This window comes from Ursus americanus, chromosome 12 (genome assembly GCF_024610735.1).
Source record: "Ursus americanus isolate L20-20 chromosome 12, mUrsAme1.1.p, whole genome shotgun sequence".
Taxonomy (NCBI): Eukaryota; Metazoa; Chordata; class Mammalia; order Carnivora; family Ursidae; genus Ursus; species Ursus americanus.
This window is the reverse complement of record NC_142138.1, coordinates 49,483,191-49,501,092: the sequence shown is the minus strand read 5'-3', so window position 1 is coordinate 49,501,092 and position 17,902 is coordinate 49,483,191. Positions and strand designations below refer to the sequence as shown.

The following is a 17,902-nucleotide window of genomic DNA, read 5'->3' as shown; positions in this document are numbered from 1 at the left end:
GCATTGTGGCCAGACTAGATCTTTGGGCTCCTTATAACCAATGCTTGAGTCATTAAAGAACTGGAAGAAACATTCAAAAGAAACTTCAGAATCATCACCGAAGCTTATAGATTACTCTAAGCCTACACAACTTGGACAAGTATCTGAGATGGCCTTTGAGGATGAAGGGGAAGATGAATGCTTTCCAAAAGCAAATAGATTCTGTGGGAGATTTTCCACACAGACCATACTTGTATTACTTCTTATTTCTCCCTAACAGCAGGATATAGATGTAGCCTCACTCTGTGATACTACAGCAGCCGTCTTTCTCCTCTCTTTGATTTCAGCTCTCTTACATTCACTGATACTCAGCTTCTGTTCATTGGCCATTTTCTCCATTCAAGAAATCAATGAAGAAGAGAGAGTAAGAGGTGCTTTACTTCTCATTTACATCTCTCCATTCTCAACAGTACCACCCCCAACAGCCAAATTGTGTTTTCTTCATAATAAGCTTTATCTTGATTCAGCTTTTTCCTCTATAAAATAAAGGTAATGATGAGATCTGACTTATACAGCTATTTTGAGAATTTAATAAGATAATGTACATAAGATGCTTAGAAGATTGCCTTGAACAGCGATCACTCATTAAATCAAACCTATAATGAATATTAGCAATAATAATACTCTTCAATTATCATTCCACATTTATTTTGTGGACAGGGTATGCTTAGAGTTCTGACAGATGTGAAGAAATGCAAAAGCCAGAAAGAATTAATCGACCTTATAGCTGTGTTAAAGAAAATCTCACTAGCAGCCCAAATTTCACTCCCTATTCATAGGCACTAGTCAGATAAGGAATTACTCCATTAGATACGTCCCTGGCAACCTGAAGTGGTGTGATGCCCCTGCCTTGTTATTCGTGTGGCCAGAGCTCTTTAACACCTCTCAGAATGGCAGAAACAGGATTTTCTCTCTCTCATCTCTTCTTGTTCCCCCCTCATGTATACTTATCCTTCGTCACTGAAATTATTCAGCTCTTCCATACCCAGGCTTAGAATACCCAGGTCACAGGCCAAAGATGAAACAATTCAGCTTCCCCCCCCCCCCCGGACTATTAGGACTTGAGAGAGATGGGAAAAGGCTAGAACTTGGATAGATGGAAGCCTTGTATCACATGGGCTGTTTAAATATCCATGTGGCCTCTTCTGGCAGCTAACAGGGCTGCAAACTTTGCCCAGGAAAAAAAAAAAAAGAGGGGGGGTGATAATTACTGAATTTGATAGCATTCTGAAGTGGCTATTGTGAAGGAAAAACTTAAGTGCTGGTTTTTGGTTTAATCTCTCAGGCAAATGTGTTTTTTTTTTTTTTAATTCAACGCAGGACAATAAGCAAGTGATTAAATGCATTTCTAAGTTTTTTTTCTGAGCATGTCATGAGTTTTAGATACCCACTGACATTAATACCATAAAAACGTATTGAACTGTCAAAGCCACCTCCTTTATAATTACTTTACTAATGACTTGAAATATTAACGGACACACTACCCTTGCAGTCAACAGCTTTGCTTATGTAGTAACACAGGTTTAAATGATCAGCAACTGAGCAATAGAATAAATCAGAGTGGGAGAAAGACCAAATTATTCTTGAGCGTGGTGGCTGGCAATGAGAGGACATCATTTAGTGCAATCAGTTGGCGCATATATATATGCTCTTCATTAGCATATGTGAAGACACCAAAAATGTAGGTATCTATTCATTGTTTTGTTTGTTTTAAGGAGACATTTCCCCTGATTATAATTAAGTTTTCTTTTGTTGTTGTCCTAATTCTGGCTGATAAAATTTAATTGAAACAAAGTAATTTCACAATTTCTGAAACAACGTAAAAGCAAACCTTGTCGCTGCACTGAACCTCAAAGTCCTTCCTCAAAGTACTATCTATTCAGTGAAAATCAACTTTATTTTTTATAGTTACAGTCACAAGTTCTGACCTATCAATTATGCAGCCCCCCAGTATGGCATATTTGTATGTAGGCAAATGTAGGCATTAAAAACATTCCTTCATCAGTTTGCCCCTTCTAACACTAGGGATCTAAGATATCAATTCAGAAAAACAATAGGTACATTAATAGCTAAATATTAATAGTTTAATAGGTACATTAAAAGTTTAAAAAAATCACATGGCATGTCAGTGCTCAGTGTTTCTAGATGATTCATATTACATAAGAATTGGCCATTAGTAAATATCAGGTAAGTAAAATTAAATAATCACCATTCTTAAATTCTACTTCTAAGAAAGGTCCTTCAAAAAATTCATAACTACAGTTAATTATTTGAACGCCGTAGGAATAGATATGTCTATAAATATATATGTGTACATATATACAAATATATTGGATATATATCAAGAAAATAGCTTCATGAAAAGTTTTATTTTTCATTTACTGTTTCAGATGTACATTACCAACACAATCAAAGCCAAAGGAACAAGACTTGCTAAGCCTGTTTTATGTTTGGGCTTAATGTGTTTGGCCTTTCTTACTGGACTCAACAGAGTAGCAGAATATCGAAATCATTGGTCGGATGTGATAGCGGGCTTTCTGGTTGGAATATCTATAGCAGTATTTCTGGTAAGTACAAATTTATTTGAATTTCACTGCATTTTTAGTTAACTTCTATAATCACCTACAAGAAAATACAAGTGTGAATTACCGGGTTTCTCTACACGTGATGTAGCAAATGATAATATGTATATTTTAAGTCATTCATTTCTTCTTCCTTCCTCATTTATTCTGCCTAAAGGCAAATTTGGGAATGAAAAATGTATAAATTCTACACTTAAAGGTGAACAAAATATTTTTGTGTAAAATGGAACAGGGCTAAAACACTCAGTCCTCGTTGGATAGTTTTTAAGACTAGGTTGCTTGGGTGTTTTAAAAATTTCCTCAGGTCACTTTTCATCCCAGAGTATCTAGAGCACCCCAAAGTCCCCGGGGCGTCAGCCTAGTACCCTCCATGTACCACCATGTCACAGCACCTGCTAAGAGGTAAACCTTATTTGAGAGATGAATTGGTTCCCTTCAGTAACTAAAAATCCGTGGATGGTTTCCAAGACTATACGTAGTGATTTCTAATGAAGTAGGCAAGCCGTCTCTATTCCTTTTATAAAATCTCCTGGGAATACGACTACAGGTTTCGGTTGGTGGAAAATATATTTTAGTCTGGCTTTAGAAATAATCAATCCATTATAAGTTTGAGTATATAACATTTAACCCAGATGGAAAATGTGCAGACTATAAATCAAAACATATTTTTGCATTGACACATTATAATAAGAAACAACACTTTATTTCCATTTTGATTGCATTTAAATTGCTTCTCACGCTTAACTTCCCCTCTTCAGCTCCTTTCCCTAGTTCATAACCAGTAAGCAAAAACTTATATGAACCTTTCCGGCTACCAATTTGCATGCCAGGCATTTTAAATAAGCTATGTTCTATAGAAGGTCCTGTGTAGACTGGTGCATATGACCTCACCCCTGCCCCAGGCTCTGGGCTGTTTTCTTCCTGATGTCACTCCCTCTGATTCCCCGGGAGCTCGGGCCCATCTCTCTCCCAGAGACATCTTATGGCCCCAGGAAAACTGGGACCCAGGCTCGGGCCAGAGCCTTTTCCTTTTCTTGACTCACCACAGATGAAGCACATTGAAACATTTAAAGCAAAACAAGACAAACACCTTACATAAACCCTAGGAAAAGAACTATCAAAAGGGAACATTTCAAAGCATTCGTGTCAGATGTAACTGTGTTTCAGCTGCCTGGGTTCAGAGCGTCTTCACTGGTATCTATCTCATCAGTCTTTCTGCTTGTCTTCCTGTAGCTGTTGTCAACTTCCCTTCACTTCCAGCGAACATCCTGACAAAATCTAGAACACTAATATCTTCCCAGTCACTTCCTCATCTGAGGACCATGTGGTGAATGAGTTGGACTATGGATTCTCCCTTGGGCTCAAGCCTCTGATTATGCATATTCAGAACATTCCACAATGGCCCTTCAGACATTCTCGCACACCTGGAAAATGACCTTCTGAAAAGGTCACGTGAAAATAGTGCTTTCACTGTAATAACTAACCAAACATTTGTGCATTCATGCACAACTATTTCCGAGTGTGACTGCCTACAGGTGCCAGGCACTGTGCCAAGAACAGAGGATGCAGGGAGGCTCAGATAAACTTGATCTGTCTCCTGGGGGTTTACAGTCTGGTTCAGAGGTCGGACAATAATAGGTTATTCCCTCAACTATACCCTTCCTCTCTTCCTTCATAACAGAAGCATTTACTGAGCCCCTGTTATAATCCAGGCACTGTGCTTGGTGCTGCGGATTAAATACATGAAAAAGATACAGTCCATGTACTCAAATTGATCATAAGATAGACACAAAGAGTTTTAGAGAAGGTTAAATGTAGTGATATTGGTTTATATACTCAGGAGATCTCTGTTGGGACTAGGGACAGTCGGAAAGGGGAGGGGACATACAAACTTGAAAGGTTTGTAAAACAGGGAGGTCTAAGGTGGGGCATAAGGAATGCGGGCCAAAGAGCACAGTACGCAGAAGCAATACAAAATGCTTCCTAAAACAGGCATTTCTGGAGCCCTTAGTATATTGTAGGTCTGGGCCCAGCGTGCACACATGGGGAAGTGGCATCGTGGAATGGCACCAGGCATCCAGTGTGAGGGACAAGAGTGGGACATAGAAGAACACAGGGGTAATTATCCTGAGTGGCCGTGCAGGTTAGAATAATCTGGGCTTTTTTCTTTTCTTTGAGAGCCACTGTCAGAGTTCAAGTGAGTTAAAGCTGGTTGAATCTCAGCTTCTTCGTTTACTCAATTTGTGCCAGTCTGCAATTTACCTCATTTGTGCCATTACCAATGTACCTTTCCGAGCCTCGGTTCTTCCTCATTAAATGAGGCTAATAACAGCCTCCTGAAAGCTTATAAGGACTTAAAAGTTTAAATGAAATAGTGTATTTTCAATGAATGGACACATGAATGACTGAAATAAGTTCCATAAATGATAGTTTGCTTCCTTTCAGCCCCTTTTACTGTATGATACAATTTGTGCCTTGAAAATAGGTTTGCTGGAAAGTAAAACTCCAGATGAGGCTAGAAGAGGCAAGTGGTGCAGAACCAGGGCAATAAGATGGCACAAATCAGGCCTCCGTGGGCACAGAGAGAAGAGAGGGTATCCGGGAGGTCTGTGGAGATGAAATGTTTCGAGCTCGATGGCACACTAGGGGTGACAGAGACAAAGAAGAGGGAGCAATCCGTGATGGTTCCCGGGCTTCTCATTTGGGCAAGTAGAACATTTATTCTGAGCAGCGACTACAGCTCTGGCTTGCAGTATCTTGGGGTGTCTCCAATTATCCTGCAGGGTGTGCAGAACTCTGAAATGGTTCCAGAATAAAATGAGCACTAACGTACTCCAAGACTCTGTGTCTCGGTTAAAGGCATCCACATCCCCCAGTCACCCAGACCCAATGTCTAGCATCTGCCTTTGACTCATTCTTCTCGTTCATCCCCCACACCCGGTGATTCATCTGGTCCCGGTGTATTTCCACTACAAAATGTCTCCTCCACATTTCATATCTTGGCCATTCTGACCAAAATGTATACTGTGGGACTGTACTCGACTTTCGAGATTAGTGCTTTTTCCCTTTCTTCTATCTCTGGATTTCTAACTGCCTCCTCACTCAGATTCTCCACATACCTGCCATTCTGCCTCTCTTCTTTAGAACATAATCCATTGCTAATAACAAAACAAAACAGAAAACAAAAAACAAAAAACAAAAAACCCTCATTTCTGCTGCATTAAACCCAGATACGTCCACTGGGCTTCTGGGATCGTCAGTAAGCTGGCTGCACTCTTCACAGCCAAGTTTATTTTCCCTCCTTCCTTGCAGTGGAATCCTATACTATGTATCCACTTGGTTTCCTTTCCCTCACAGAGGGTTCCCTTCCCCTCACAAATCCTATACTATGTATCCACTAGGTTTCCTTTCCCCGGGTTCTATCCGGCGTTTATATTTGCCCCAGCGAGAAAGCCCATTCCTCTATATTTTAGAGAACAAAACAGGGGTCTGGGAGCCACGTGAACCTAGATTTGAATCCTGCTTTTGCCACAAGCTGTGTGTGTGACCTTGAACAGGTCTCTTCATGAGGCCTCCCTGACCTGTATTTAAAATTCCTTCCCCAAAGAATCCTTTCCTCATTGCCTATACCCTTGCCTCCATAGCATGTTGCGACTTTTTCCCCCCGAGATTATTTATTTATTTATTTGAGAGAGGGAGAGAGAAAGACAGAGAGAGAGCACAAGCAAGGGGAGAGGGGGAGGCAGAAGGAGAAGCAGATTCCCCACTGAGCAGGAAGCCCGATGTGGGGCTCGATCCCAGGACCCTGAGATCATGACCTGAGCCGAAGGCAGACGCTTAACCGACTGAGCCACCCAGACGCCCCAGCATGATTCAACTTTTAATATACCACCTACAATATATTTTTTTTTGCTGTCAAACCCACTAGAATGTAAGCTGCACATGGAGAAGGAAAGCATTTATTTGCTTTCTTCACCGTGTACTCCCACTATGCAGTACGGTGCTTGGTAGATAGCGGGTTCTCGGGAAATACTTGCTGGATGGATGAGTGAATGGGGAACTGTTTTGTTACTTCCCAGAGCTCTTTTGAGGGTTAAGTGAAATCCCGTCTGTAGTAAGCGCAGTTGAGTGTGTGGTGCAGAGAAGGTGCTGGATATCGTGGTCCTCACCTTTGATGACTACTCAGATCCTTTTTGCACTTGAGATTTTGCTCAGGCAAGTCCCAACTTGCCCAAGAAGTGTCCCTGATTACCTGGTTCTCCCCTTTTTCCTGAATTTCCACTGCCCTCACAATCTGGCCTGTTATATTCTAATGAGGAGTTATATCCTGTGCTGTTTATCATTCTCATCTCATGAGCATTTTCTTTAAAGTTAGAGAACAGAATCTCCATGCTTAAGAAAATGCAAACCAAATACCAGTTGAACAGTAGTTGTAGATCGGTTAGTATTATTTAACAAATATATGCTTAACAAATGTATGCTTCAAAGTGTTTCCAAAAAAGATGCCCAGGGTCAAGTCGAGTAGTTCAAGTTTACTGAGCCTCAGCAAGAACTTGTCGTGTTATCATATGTAATATAAAAACAGTATGAGTTATTTGAGTAGTCTTTACTATATTAACTCAATCTTCACAACAGCACGATGAGATGTGGTTATTAGCATTCTCATTTTTCAGGTAAAAGAAGCAGGTCTAGTTATATTGAGTTATTTGCCCAGGCTCACAGTGAGTAAATCAGAGAGCCTGGCATTAAGGCCTAGCCCTGTTTGACCTCCGAGAGCCTATACACTTAGCCCCAAGCAATACAGATGTTTTACTTGCTACAAGTGAAGAGGGAAAATGACCACAAATAGATCAGATTAATTTATTATCACCACTGGCAAAAGAACACAAAAATATATGTGTAATGGTACCTTATTAGTGTCATTTTTGTAGGACAGGGTAGAATTATACACATGGAAGCCATTAATGTAAAAAATGGAATATTTCAGAGGAATGTCACTTTAATTTATATAGGAACATCAGAAAATTTGAGAATTCTCAGCCTGGACACATCCTCATTCATTAGTCTATCCAATCACTGTGGCACTGGGAATATAATGGTGAGCAAAAAAGAAAAGAGAGAGAGTCTCTACTTTCATAGAGCTTACAGGGAAGCTCTCTAAAGAAGAGATTCACATCAACCAAACTATTATGCTAACAGATGTATAATTTCATTAGAAATAGGTGCTTTGATGAATAGCATCAGGGATTGTGTGATCAAGCAAACAAAAACAGCCTGGGGCCAGAGAAAGCCAGTGAAGAAGTGATACTGAGATGAGATACCACAGATAAATAAGATATGCTGCCCAAAGAGTGTGGAGTTGAGTATTCCAAACAAAAGGCAGTGAAAGGAAAATACAGAGAAGGAAGGCTGCAAAGGTGGGCAAGGTTTACACTGTAAGAGAAATGGGGAGCCCAGCCACAATAATTTGAAGAAGGCTGAGATGATCCAAGTTGCATTTTGGAAAGATCATTCTTATGTCACTGTAGAAATGGATTGGACTTAGGGAGACTTTAGAAAGCTAAGCAGGAATCCAGGCAAGTGGTGGTGATTGCTTAGTCTTTGGAGTTGGTGGTGGAGATAGAAGAAGCAGATATAAGAAATGAAAATTTTTAGGAAGGAAAATTGAGTAAATTGAATGACTGGTTGTGTATAGGAGGTATAAAGGATAAATCCAAGTTTTCAGCCTTATGCCATTAGAGGAGAGGGCATGTGGGGACTGTTTTCCTGAGAGGATCCAGAAAAAAATCAAGCTTTATAGTGGGGTCAGGAGATAGGCAGATCTTAGGTTTCACTTTGAACATTTGTTGAATTTTTCCTATCTTTGACAAACAAAGGAATGGACTAACTTGATAAGACATTGCAACCTGTTCCCTTACAAATTAAGAAAACTCAGACTAGAGGACTATCCAAGAACATATAGCCTTGGGATCAAAAACCAAGCCTCTTGCTTTTACCTATGAGCATTTTTCTTTTTTCTTTTTTTAAGGTTTTATTTATTTATTTGAGAGAGAGAGAGATTGAGAGAGAGAGAGAGAGAGAGCCAGGGGAGGAACAGAGAGGGAGGGAGAAGAAAACTCCATGCTGAGCATGGAGCCCAATGCGGGGCTTGATCCCATGACCCTGAGATCATGACCTGAGCTGAAAGCAAGAGTCAGACGCTTAACCGACTGAGCCATCCAGATGCCACCCCTGCCCCCGCCATGAGCATTTTTCTAATAGGAAATCAGTGCCATACTTGTGAATGTTAGCAGGCAAGACTTGTTAAATGTTTGAATATGGTTCTAAGGAAGATTTGGCAATTTCCTCCCTTATAATTTAAATAATAACAGTAATGAAGAATAATCATTATGCTAATAGATACTATTTAATGAATATCTACTATCTGTTAGGTGTTTAAATAGTTCGCATATGAATTCTCAGCTGCTTCAGTGGTGTTGTCCTAACCCTCAATTAAGGCAAAGAGATAACTGATACAACCTTTCAGAGTTTACCAAACCTAAATTATACTAATTTCAGAAGCCCATATTAACTCTAGATGAACTCTTCTTCATCTCGTGACTTCCATATATCTACGTACATAGTTATTTCATTTCAACAAATTTTGCTTCACAAGAATTTGTAGCAATTTTTTTCATCTGCCTAATTTTTCATTAATTTGTAATATTAATGAAAATGGAAATATGTGTGTATATTTCATGAAGTCATTGTGGAAACTGCTTGCTTGTTATGTTGCTATTGGCTAAAATTCTTGATTATATACTTCGTACTGTAGTCAGTGGTCAGTTGGCAAACTATAGCCCTTAGGTGAAATTTGGCCTACTATCTCTCTTTTTTTTTAAAAGTTACACTGGGACACTGACATGCCCATTCATTTACGAACTGGCTATGGATGTTTTTACACCAAGATATCAGAGTTGAATAGCTGCTGTGGTGATTGTATACCAGCAAAACCAAAAATATGTACTATGTGTCCCTACAGTCAAAATTTACTGACCCTTTCTATAGAGCAATCACTATTAGTCTTTTGTGGAGTCATCATTTGATACTAAGTTTATCAAGTACCCATCTCTAAGCCTGTATCATCCCTTACATTGAAGATCTTGATGGCAATGATAAAGTTGATGGATCAAATTATCAGGATTTGATCTGTGCTTCTGATCCATAATTATTCAAGGAAATGGAAGGATAATAAGTATTCCACAGCTAGAGAAATATTTTTTCTAAGATAAAGTCTCATAATATGTGTTATTATTTTGTAGATTTATAAATTTTATTTAAGAACTGGAGAATAACCAAGATCTAATTGGCCCTTGAAAATATTCAGTAATGAGCCCTACTAGAGAAAAGGCTTTCCAATGGAGCATTTGTGAAAATCTACAATGTAAATGTGTAATTATATATTAAGCATTTATCTTTTAAAAATGAATGGTAGGTTATAACTGCAAGTTCTCTGTTTTGGCTTGATAATAGACTATAAACCCAGAAAAAGAAGGCTCAAGAATATCTTATCCACTGCTTAATATAAGCAAATAATAACAAGTAATTTTCCTGTGTTGTTTAATTCACTATTTCTTAAAATATGATTCACCTGCATCAGACGCTTCTAGAATGTATTTCAAAAAAGTGGCAACTCCTAGGCCCCATCCTTCATCTACAAAATAAGAATCTTTAGGGGAGGGCTTAGGAATATGCATTTTTAACAGTGCTACGCCTCTATTTTTATGTAACCTGCAGTATGAGAACCTCTGGCTTTGTTCAAGTGCTGTCACCTACGGGATATAATCAGTTGAAACAAGGGTCAATTTCCTTTATGTAAAAGGTCTTCTATTTCACTGGTAGCCCCGGTAAGCTATTGTTGAAATGCCAAGTATACATGGGGTACAATAATGAACAATAAACTAGGTTAATGAAAGGGATGCTACTAAATTAGAAAGTGCCAATTGTAGAAGGGTTATTATGAATGTAATGATCTGGAAGCAATGCAAATAATTAGCATTTAAATTAAGTTGTAGGTTAGCCACATTAAGGAAAGGTTAGCTTGCTATGAATTTTCATAAGGCTATGATGTTATGTATGGATTGATTTGAACGTTGACTACAACCTAATTTAATGAAAATTTGGGAATAATGAAATTGTCATTATTAACTGAGCTACACATTATTTGATACATTTCCTTGAACTGGAAATAACTATTATAACTATTATAATTTATACAAGATAAACCTGGATGTGAAGTTATACATGTAATACTTAAGTAATTTTAATACTTTTTTCCATGATCAGATTTATTAAGCTACTTAAAAGGGTCGTCGTCACAGGGAGTGTGGCTTTGCTTCAACTGCATTTTTTTCCCTGAAATTTTAGGTTGTGTGTGTGGTAAATAATTTCAAAGGAAGACAACCAGAAAATGAACATATACACATGGATAATCTGGCACAGATGCCGATGATCAGCATTCCTCGAGTAGAAAGTCCTTTGGAAAAGGTAACATCTGTACAGGTGATTCATAATTTAAATTCTCACATGTGATTGTTATCTAGAGCAAATGAATAATCATCCCTGAGAGTTCCTGCACAGTCATGTTTGATTTACCGAAACAAATTTAGAATCTAATGCGGTATTTAGCAAGAATTTAGTCACCGAAGACATCGTCTTAGAAAAATGCATATCACATGGAAAATAATTCTTTGAATACCTCATGCTAAACGCTGAGTATCTATAGGGAACATGTTCTGTACTTTGCCATGATTTTGAGGTAAGCAACACTGTGCAATGATGGTCTCATGCATGGGTGAAATGATAAGGTACTTTTGTTTGAGAATACATGCCTTTCTTTTCATAAAATATATTCCACTTTTCCCATCCTGTATGTATGTGAGATACTGCTTAGTATAATACCTAGGACATAATAGGGCTCAATAAGTTTTGTTGAATCTCATTATATAAAGATCTGGCAGCTCTCGTACGTAATCGGGGAGGTCCTGAGGATCAGGTTGGGCAGGATGGAGCCGAACCAGGTAGCACTTCGAACAGCAGGTCAAGGCTTCATTGGGCCTGGCAATGAACACAGAAGCTAAGTATTCTACAAAAACTTTTCCTGAGACGTCTTCTAGAGACTTACCTTGTGAACTAGAGAGGGTAATATTTCTTTCTTTTTTCTTTTTAAAGATTTTATTTATTTATTCGACAGAGATAGAGACAGCCAGCGAGAGAGGGAACACAAGCAGGGGGAGTGGGAGAGGAAGAAGCAGGCTCATAGCGGAGGAGCCTGATGTGGGGCTCGATCCCATAACGCCGGGATCACGCCCTGAGGCAAAGGCAGACGCTTTACCGCTGTGCCACCCAGGCGCCCCGAGAGGGTAATATTTCTTAAATGGTGATGCAATTGTGTACATTTGTAATTGGTTCAGTGATTGCTCAGAGGGTTATTAAAGGCTTCTCATCAGTCCTGTCCATACCCCCATTTTGATCGATATGTTAGATAAAGAGATCAATTATATGCTAATCAGGGGCTTAGATGGTATGAATCAGTGAGGGATAATTAATACATTGGTTGAAAGAATAAAAGTTCTTGAGAGATTAGATACAATTAACAACTAGAAAGAAAGCAAATGTTTTGGATTTGGATTTAAAAAGAAGTCCATGTAAGGTAGGGTACATCTAGGATAACTACACAAACAAAAAAGGCTCAGAGGGTATCGTAGGTTATCATTTGGCGTGTGTCAACAGCATGTTATAGCTGCCAAGAATTATATGATCTTAAGTTCCACTTCGGGAAAATAATATCCTGAATGAAGGGATTGATGGTTTGCTCTGCTCAGACTAACTTGAAACACCATATGCTGCCCTTGCTGACACAGTTTTGAGGTGGGCATCGATAAAATAGAGTAGTCGGTACTCAAATATTTGTCAAATGCATGAATGAATATGTCCAGGACAGTGAGTGGACTCAAAGTCATGGATTAAGAAAGAAAGTTGAAGGAATAAAAAGTGATTAGAGAAAAAGAAAACCCACAGAAGAAGCAATAACTTTCCATGCATATCTGAAGGACTATTGTATGGCAGGGGGATGTGATTTGTTCTGCCAGCACCTCAGAGGTCACAATTAGGATGAAAGAAAAGACAGGGTGAGAAGACAAATAATGTCTAGAAAGAAGGAAAAACTTTCTCAAAATGGGATGCCTTCCTTAGGAGCAATGAAATTTCCTTTAAAAAAAAAAGTTCCTTTTATGATAAGGACTCAAGAATAGTTAAACTATCACTTATCCATGATACTGTGGAGGGAATTGAAGTGAGGACAGAAGGACTAGATTGTCATCATCAGCATCAAAATATTAATAGTTACCATTTAGTGATCATTCCATATGTGTCAAGTACTATGCAGATTACTTATGTAAATTCCACAAATACACTTCTATGCTCGGAAAGTATAACTTCATTCCTTACAACAATTTTTAAAGCTGGTGTCCTTATAGTGGCAAATGCTGCTTAGTCCACCAGTATCCCTTCTCCCCTTCTGGATTTTAGTAACTGAATTCCCCAATCCAATTTTAGCTACATCCACCACTGCCCAACCATAGTCTATAACTCCCAGCTAGCATTGCAGGTAGACGTGACCATGCAGCTAAGTTTAGACAATGGGATGTAGGAAGCAGAAGTGGTCAGTGCAAGCTCTGGTTCATCGCTTGAAGACTCTTTTCTCTGTCTCTCCTCACCCTTCTCATCAAGTGCAAAAGGTATGACTGGAAGTAATCTTTAACTTTTTAAGAGGACCGATCTACTTTGATAGTCTAAGTTCCTGGATGAGCTCAGGGAGCAGTCCACAGACACACTCTAGATGGTTCTGAAAAAGAAAACAGCTGCTTTCCTCTCTGAACCATTGGATTGTTTTCATCTCTTTTCCGCAGTGGCTTAGCTGATGCCCAATTATAATAAGTGTCTGCATCGTACAGTTAAGGAAACTAAACTCCCAAGTAGTTAAGCAATTTGCAAAAGTCCACATCACTGATAAGCAGCAAAGTTATACAATGTGATAATTCCGGATACATGTATTTTGTTTAAAACTGAATAATATGTACAAATTTATATCTTTTTTAACTCAGGAAATAAAGATAGAAAGCAACAGAATTTAGGAAGAGATATTAGACATATTTTTAAGACAATGGTCAGGGTAATAATCAGTCTTCATTTCTGAAGTTAACTTGAACAATAATCACTGCCTTCTGTTTTTTTAACATATTTATTTGTGTAAGGATTCCTTGGTGGCCTCCTCGCATTGCTGAATATCCTGATATACCATTACAGCCTTTTATGTGTAAAATGATCATAGATTCCTGTTGTTGAATTTATGCAAATTTATTTTTATTTACAATGAGTTTTAAAATATCAAAACAAAGATATTCTATTAGAATCTGCAGATTTCCAGACAACAGTGTGTATTAACTTCTTCCATTAATTGTTTTGTTTATGACAAATTCATGCGCTCTGTTTTTACTTTGGTAGTTAGGGATAAAGGTGATTTGAATCGGACTTGGTCCTCCCCTTTGCCCACCGAAGGGCGTCAGCACACACCTTGCGGAGTTCCGACTTTGCTCCCCACTTTTTTCATCCTGTTCCAGGCAGAACGCTGTCTGCACAGTGCAGGGTCTGCTCCTGCGTCACGCAGACCACAGGAAGATCATGAATCGAGCTACTGGGGACACATCTCACGCTTCCCTGTGGAGCTCTGTTGCTGAGGGGACATGTGTTTGTGCTCATCAGCCAGAAAGGGAGGCCATCACTTATGGGAAGCCCACAGTGGCTTTCTCTTTCTTTTGTGATACGGAGTATTTGGAGTAAATACACTGCTTTTAATCCTAGTTCACGATGGGCAACAAGGGAACGCAAAATTCTTCCCAGTATTTGATCTTAGTAATTAATAGTTGGAGAGTGGCATTAAGTTCTTGAAATTGGCCCTCCGAGGAGAAAAAGGGAGTCCAGTACGAAAGTTTGGTCTGCAGACATCGCCAGTAGTTTGAGCACGATGATGTATTAGGCCAAGCTATCATTTTCTGCTTGCCGGTTTTGTGTGGAGAAGGCAAAGGGTCTCTTTTAGAAGTTATGTACTTATATAACCTCCTATGTTCAAAGTACATGTTTGATAAACTGTAAGCTACAGAGTAATTGCAGCATGCCAGCATTCTTTATTTTTATGCCAGCAATTTATCCCTTAATTATAGGGAGTTTGTCATACAGTTAATTACCATAGTTTATGAGGAAAAGTCATGATTTTTCTGAAAGCTAAGTAAATCTGAACATTCATTACATTTGGTTTTATGAAAAGAATTAATCATCCATGGAAACTGGCCCATCATATCTCATAGTCCACTAAATATTTAAGTTGCCAGTAACTTCATTACAGCTGTTTGTAATATCAAATCAAAAAGTCTAACTGTGTATCAGTAGTGAATGATTAAATCAACGTTACATTCCTATAACGGAATCCAGGTCATTATAATGTGGTGTTTCAGCCCACAGCTTCTAGAGGTAGACTGGCTGAGACATTCGGGACAATTTTGACCTTGGGCAGCTTATTCAAATACTCTGTGAATTTCTCAATCATAGAATGGACATTGTGAGAGTTCAGTAAGCTGATAGTAAAGCACTTAGAACAGTGTCTCGAACCTGTAAAGCCCTTAATCATTGCCAGTTATTATTACCGTTTAACAACAGAAATGGATGGGGGTAAATCAAGATGTGGAAAGTTTTCTGATATATATTGTAAAGTTTTGTTTGTTTGTTTGAATTTTATTTATTTGAGAAAGAGAGAGAGCTCACCCGTGAGCCGGGGCGGGGGGGGGGGAATGGGCGGGGAGTAGCAGATGGGAAGGGAGAGGGACAAGCCACAAGCTAACTCCATGCCTGCTTAGCCCTTAAGCTCTTGGATCAAGTTGCAGGGCTGGATCCCAGGACCCTGAGATCCTGACTTGAGCCAAAACCAAGAAGTCAGTCAGGTGTTTAACCACCTGAGCCACCCAGGAGCCCCATAAAGTTTGTTTTTTTTTTAGTTGATATATATATATGGTGTGTGTGTGTGTGTGTGTGTGTGTGTGTGTATGATGAAGTCAGTTGTGCAAATTACCACACAAGATAATTTCTTTCTAGTAAGTTAGAAAAGAGCATGTAGATGAGAAAGAGAAAGAGAGAGAGAGAAAATAGATAACAATCTGAAAGCAATCGGTTACGGAAGGAAGCAACTGAGACAGTGGACCAGATTTCTTTTCTTTCTTTCCCTTCCTTTGTTCCTTTGTTCTTTCATTCTTTCCTTTCTCCCTCCCCTCCTCCCTCCCTTTCTCCATCCCTTCCTTTCCTCTTTCTCTTTCTTTTTCTTTCTATGATGAATAATTCATGAATAATTGTGTAACAAAAATAATTACAATTATGCTCTAAGGAGGTTCTGGTTATGCTTCCTAGAATTCACTACCAATATGCTCGGATTTACCAAAGTGCCTTGGAAAGATTCCCTCAGAGTAATTTAAATCCCCATGCTTCCTCCTTATGAATCACAAGGATTTAAAGGATCCTTTTTAAAGTGTTTGGTCTATTTTTCTCTGCTGAACTGAGCATGGAGACCTTGGTTGTGGCTCCCAGGCCTTCATGCCATCGTGCCCAGGGTCCAGCTTCCCTTGGAACACCTGCAGCCATCCCCATTCCAGGTCCCATCTGTCCTGACAACCTGCACACCAGCCTCGTGCAGGCGCCTCTTACTTATAGCACCCACAGAGTTCCCACTCCACCAAGGCCCCAGGGAGTCAACTTTCTTCATAGGTCACACCACTTCCTTTCAGACTCATCCTTTTCTGGCTCCTGCCTTCGACGGTCCATGCATCCCAGATAAAAGCTTTGGTGGTGCTGGCTTCAGGATGTCTCCAAATACTATTAACTACTCTTGGGAGTCCAAGAAACAAAAGTCTGACTCTCTTCTGGAAAGTGGAGATGGAGACATTTACATATTCATTATCTTAAGTTCCTTATTTTAGCAAGAGTAAAGTAAGAATTACTATCTTACTAGCTGTGTCATGAAGAGTAAAAACTAGATAGAGTAAAAATTTAGCCATTTCTACTAAATATCATATAAATTGATCCGGTTTGAAGGATGTCACCAAAGAACAATTAAAATGTTTCTATGCCAATAAAGAAGTTCAATATTGTGGAATTGGCTAAAATCCTATAAAACCCAGTAGTACACCAAAATTTCAAAGAGTAAAGATAGAGATAGGAGAAATCCCTGAGAGGAGGAGGAGTCTGTTCTATTTAGAGTACATTTCAGCACCTTAAATCAACACCATTTTGAGACAGGGTTAGCAAATAGGCAAACACATGACAAAAGAAAGGCTTCAGGCAAGAAGTTTTCCCTCTGATCATGCTTCTTATTAATATGGGTTCATAGCAAATGAGGGAGTTCTTTTCCTTAACTGAATGGGTGCTATAAAATGGAATGGAGAGTCACCTTCATTCCAAAAAAAAAAAAAAAAAAAAAAGCAGCTGGCTCCAAAGACTGCGTCTACCTGGAGCAGAAGTTAGGCTGAAGAGACTAGCAATCTTTCTAATGGTCCAACAACCATGAGATGAAACTGTGTGGAAACAAAGTGGTGCTCCTAGAGTCTCAGCTCCTTCTCCCACTCCACTCATCAAACCATTAAAATGATGTTCTAACACAACATTCACCATCTTTTCGGCTCAAGATCTAATGGAAGGATTCCTTGACTCTTCATGGAACAATTTGGGGATCTCTGATGAATCTTCTTCTTGTTTTAGGAAGACAAACTGAGCTATCTATTATGATTCAAGTATAAATAACTAGGACAATTATTTAAATTCTTTAAAATGATTTCATGACATAGATGGAGAGATAGACAGACTTCAAGAGTTAGAATATGTCTTTGAAAAAAAAGATTAACTACAAGAAATTTAATTAAACTTATTATAGAGAGCATCTTCTTTTCACTGTCAAGGAAATTAAAGAAAATACGTGAAATGAGAGATGAAACAGGTGGCGCAATGTCACAATTAGGAAACTAATTAAGAAAACAAGTAACATTGTGGCAGGATGGAAACCAATACTAGAAACTAGAAAGAACAAAATCCACACTGGAGAACGTCATAGCAGTTATATTAAGGATAGGCTTCAGCATATGTAGTAAAAGAACAAGAAAATAAAGTTGATCTGAGTAAAGATAACAGATATGGAAGACATACGA

The 17,902-nt window shown here is 38.9% G+C and overlaps 1 protein-coding gene across 3 annotated transcripts in view; it reads left to right on the top strand.

The window, feature by feature from the left end:
• The window catches only part of PLPPR5 (phospholipid phosphatase related 5), a 118,645-nt gene that overhangs the window by 75,994 nt on the left and 24,749 nt on the right, over window positions 1-17,902 (top strand). For 2 of the 3 annotated variants that reach the window (XM_045801715.2, XM_087866118.1), the window contains exons 4-5: window positions 2,430-2,606; window positions 11,028-11,147. In XM_045801715.2, the coding sequence (XP_045657671.1) occupies window positions 2,430-2,606; window positions 11,028-11,147 (297 nt within the window). Of the gene's footprint in view, window positions 1-2,429; window positions 2,607-11,027; window positions 11,163-17,902 lie in introns of all 3 variants that reach the window. The other variant, XM_045801714.2, reaches the window with a different exon arrangement.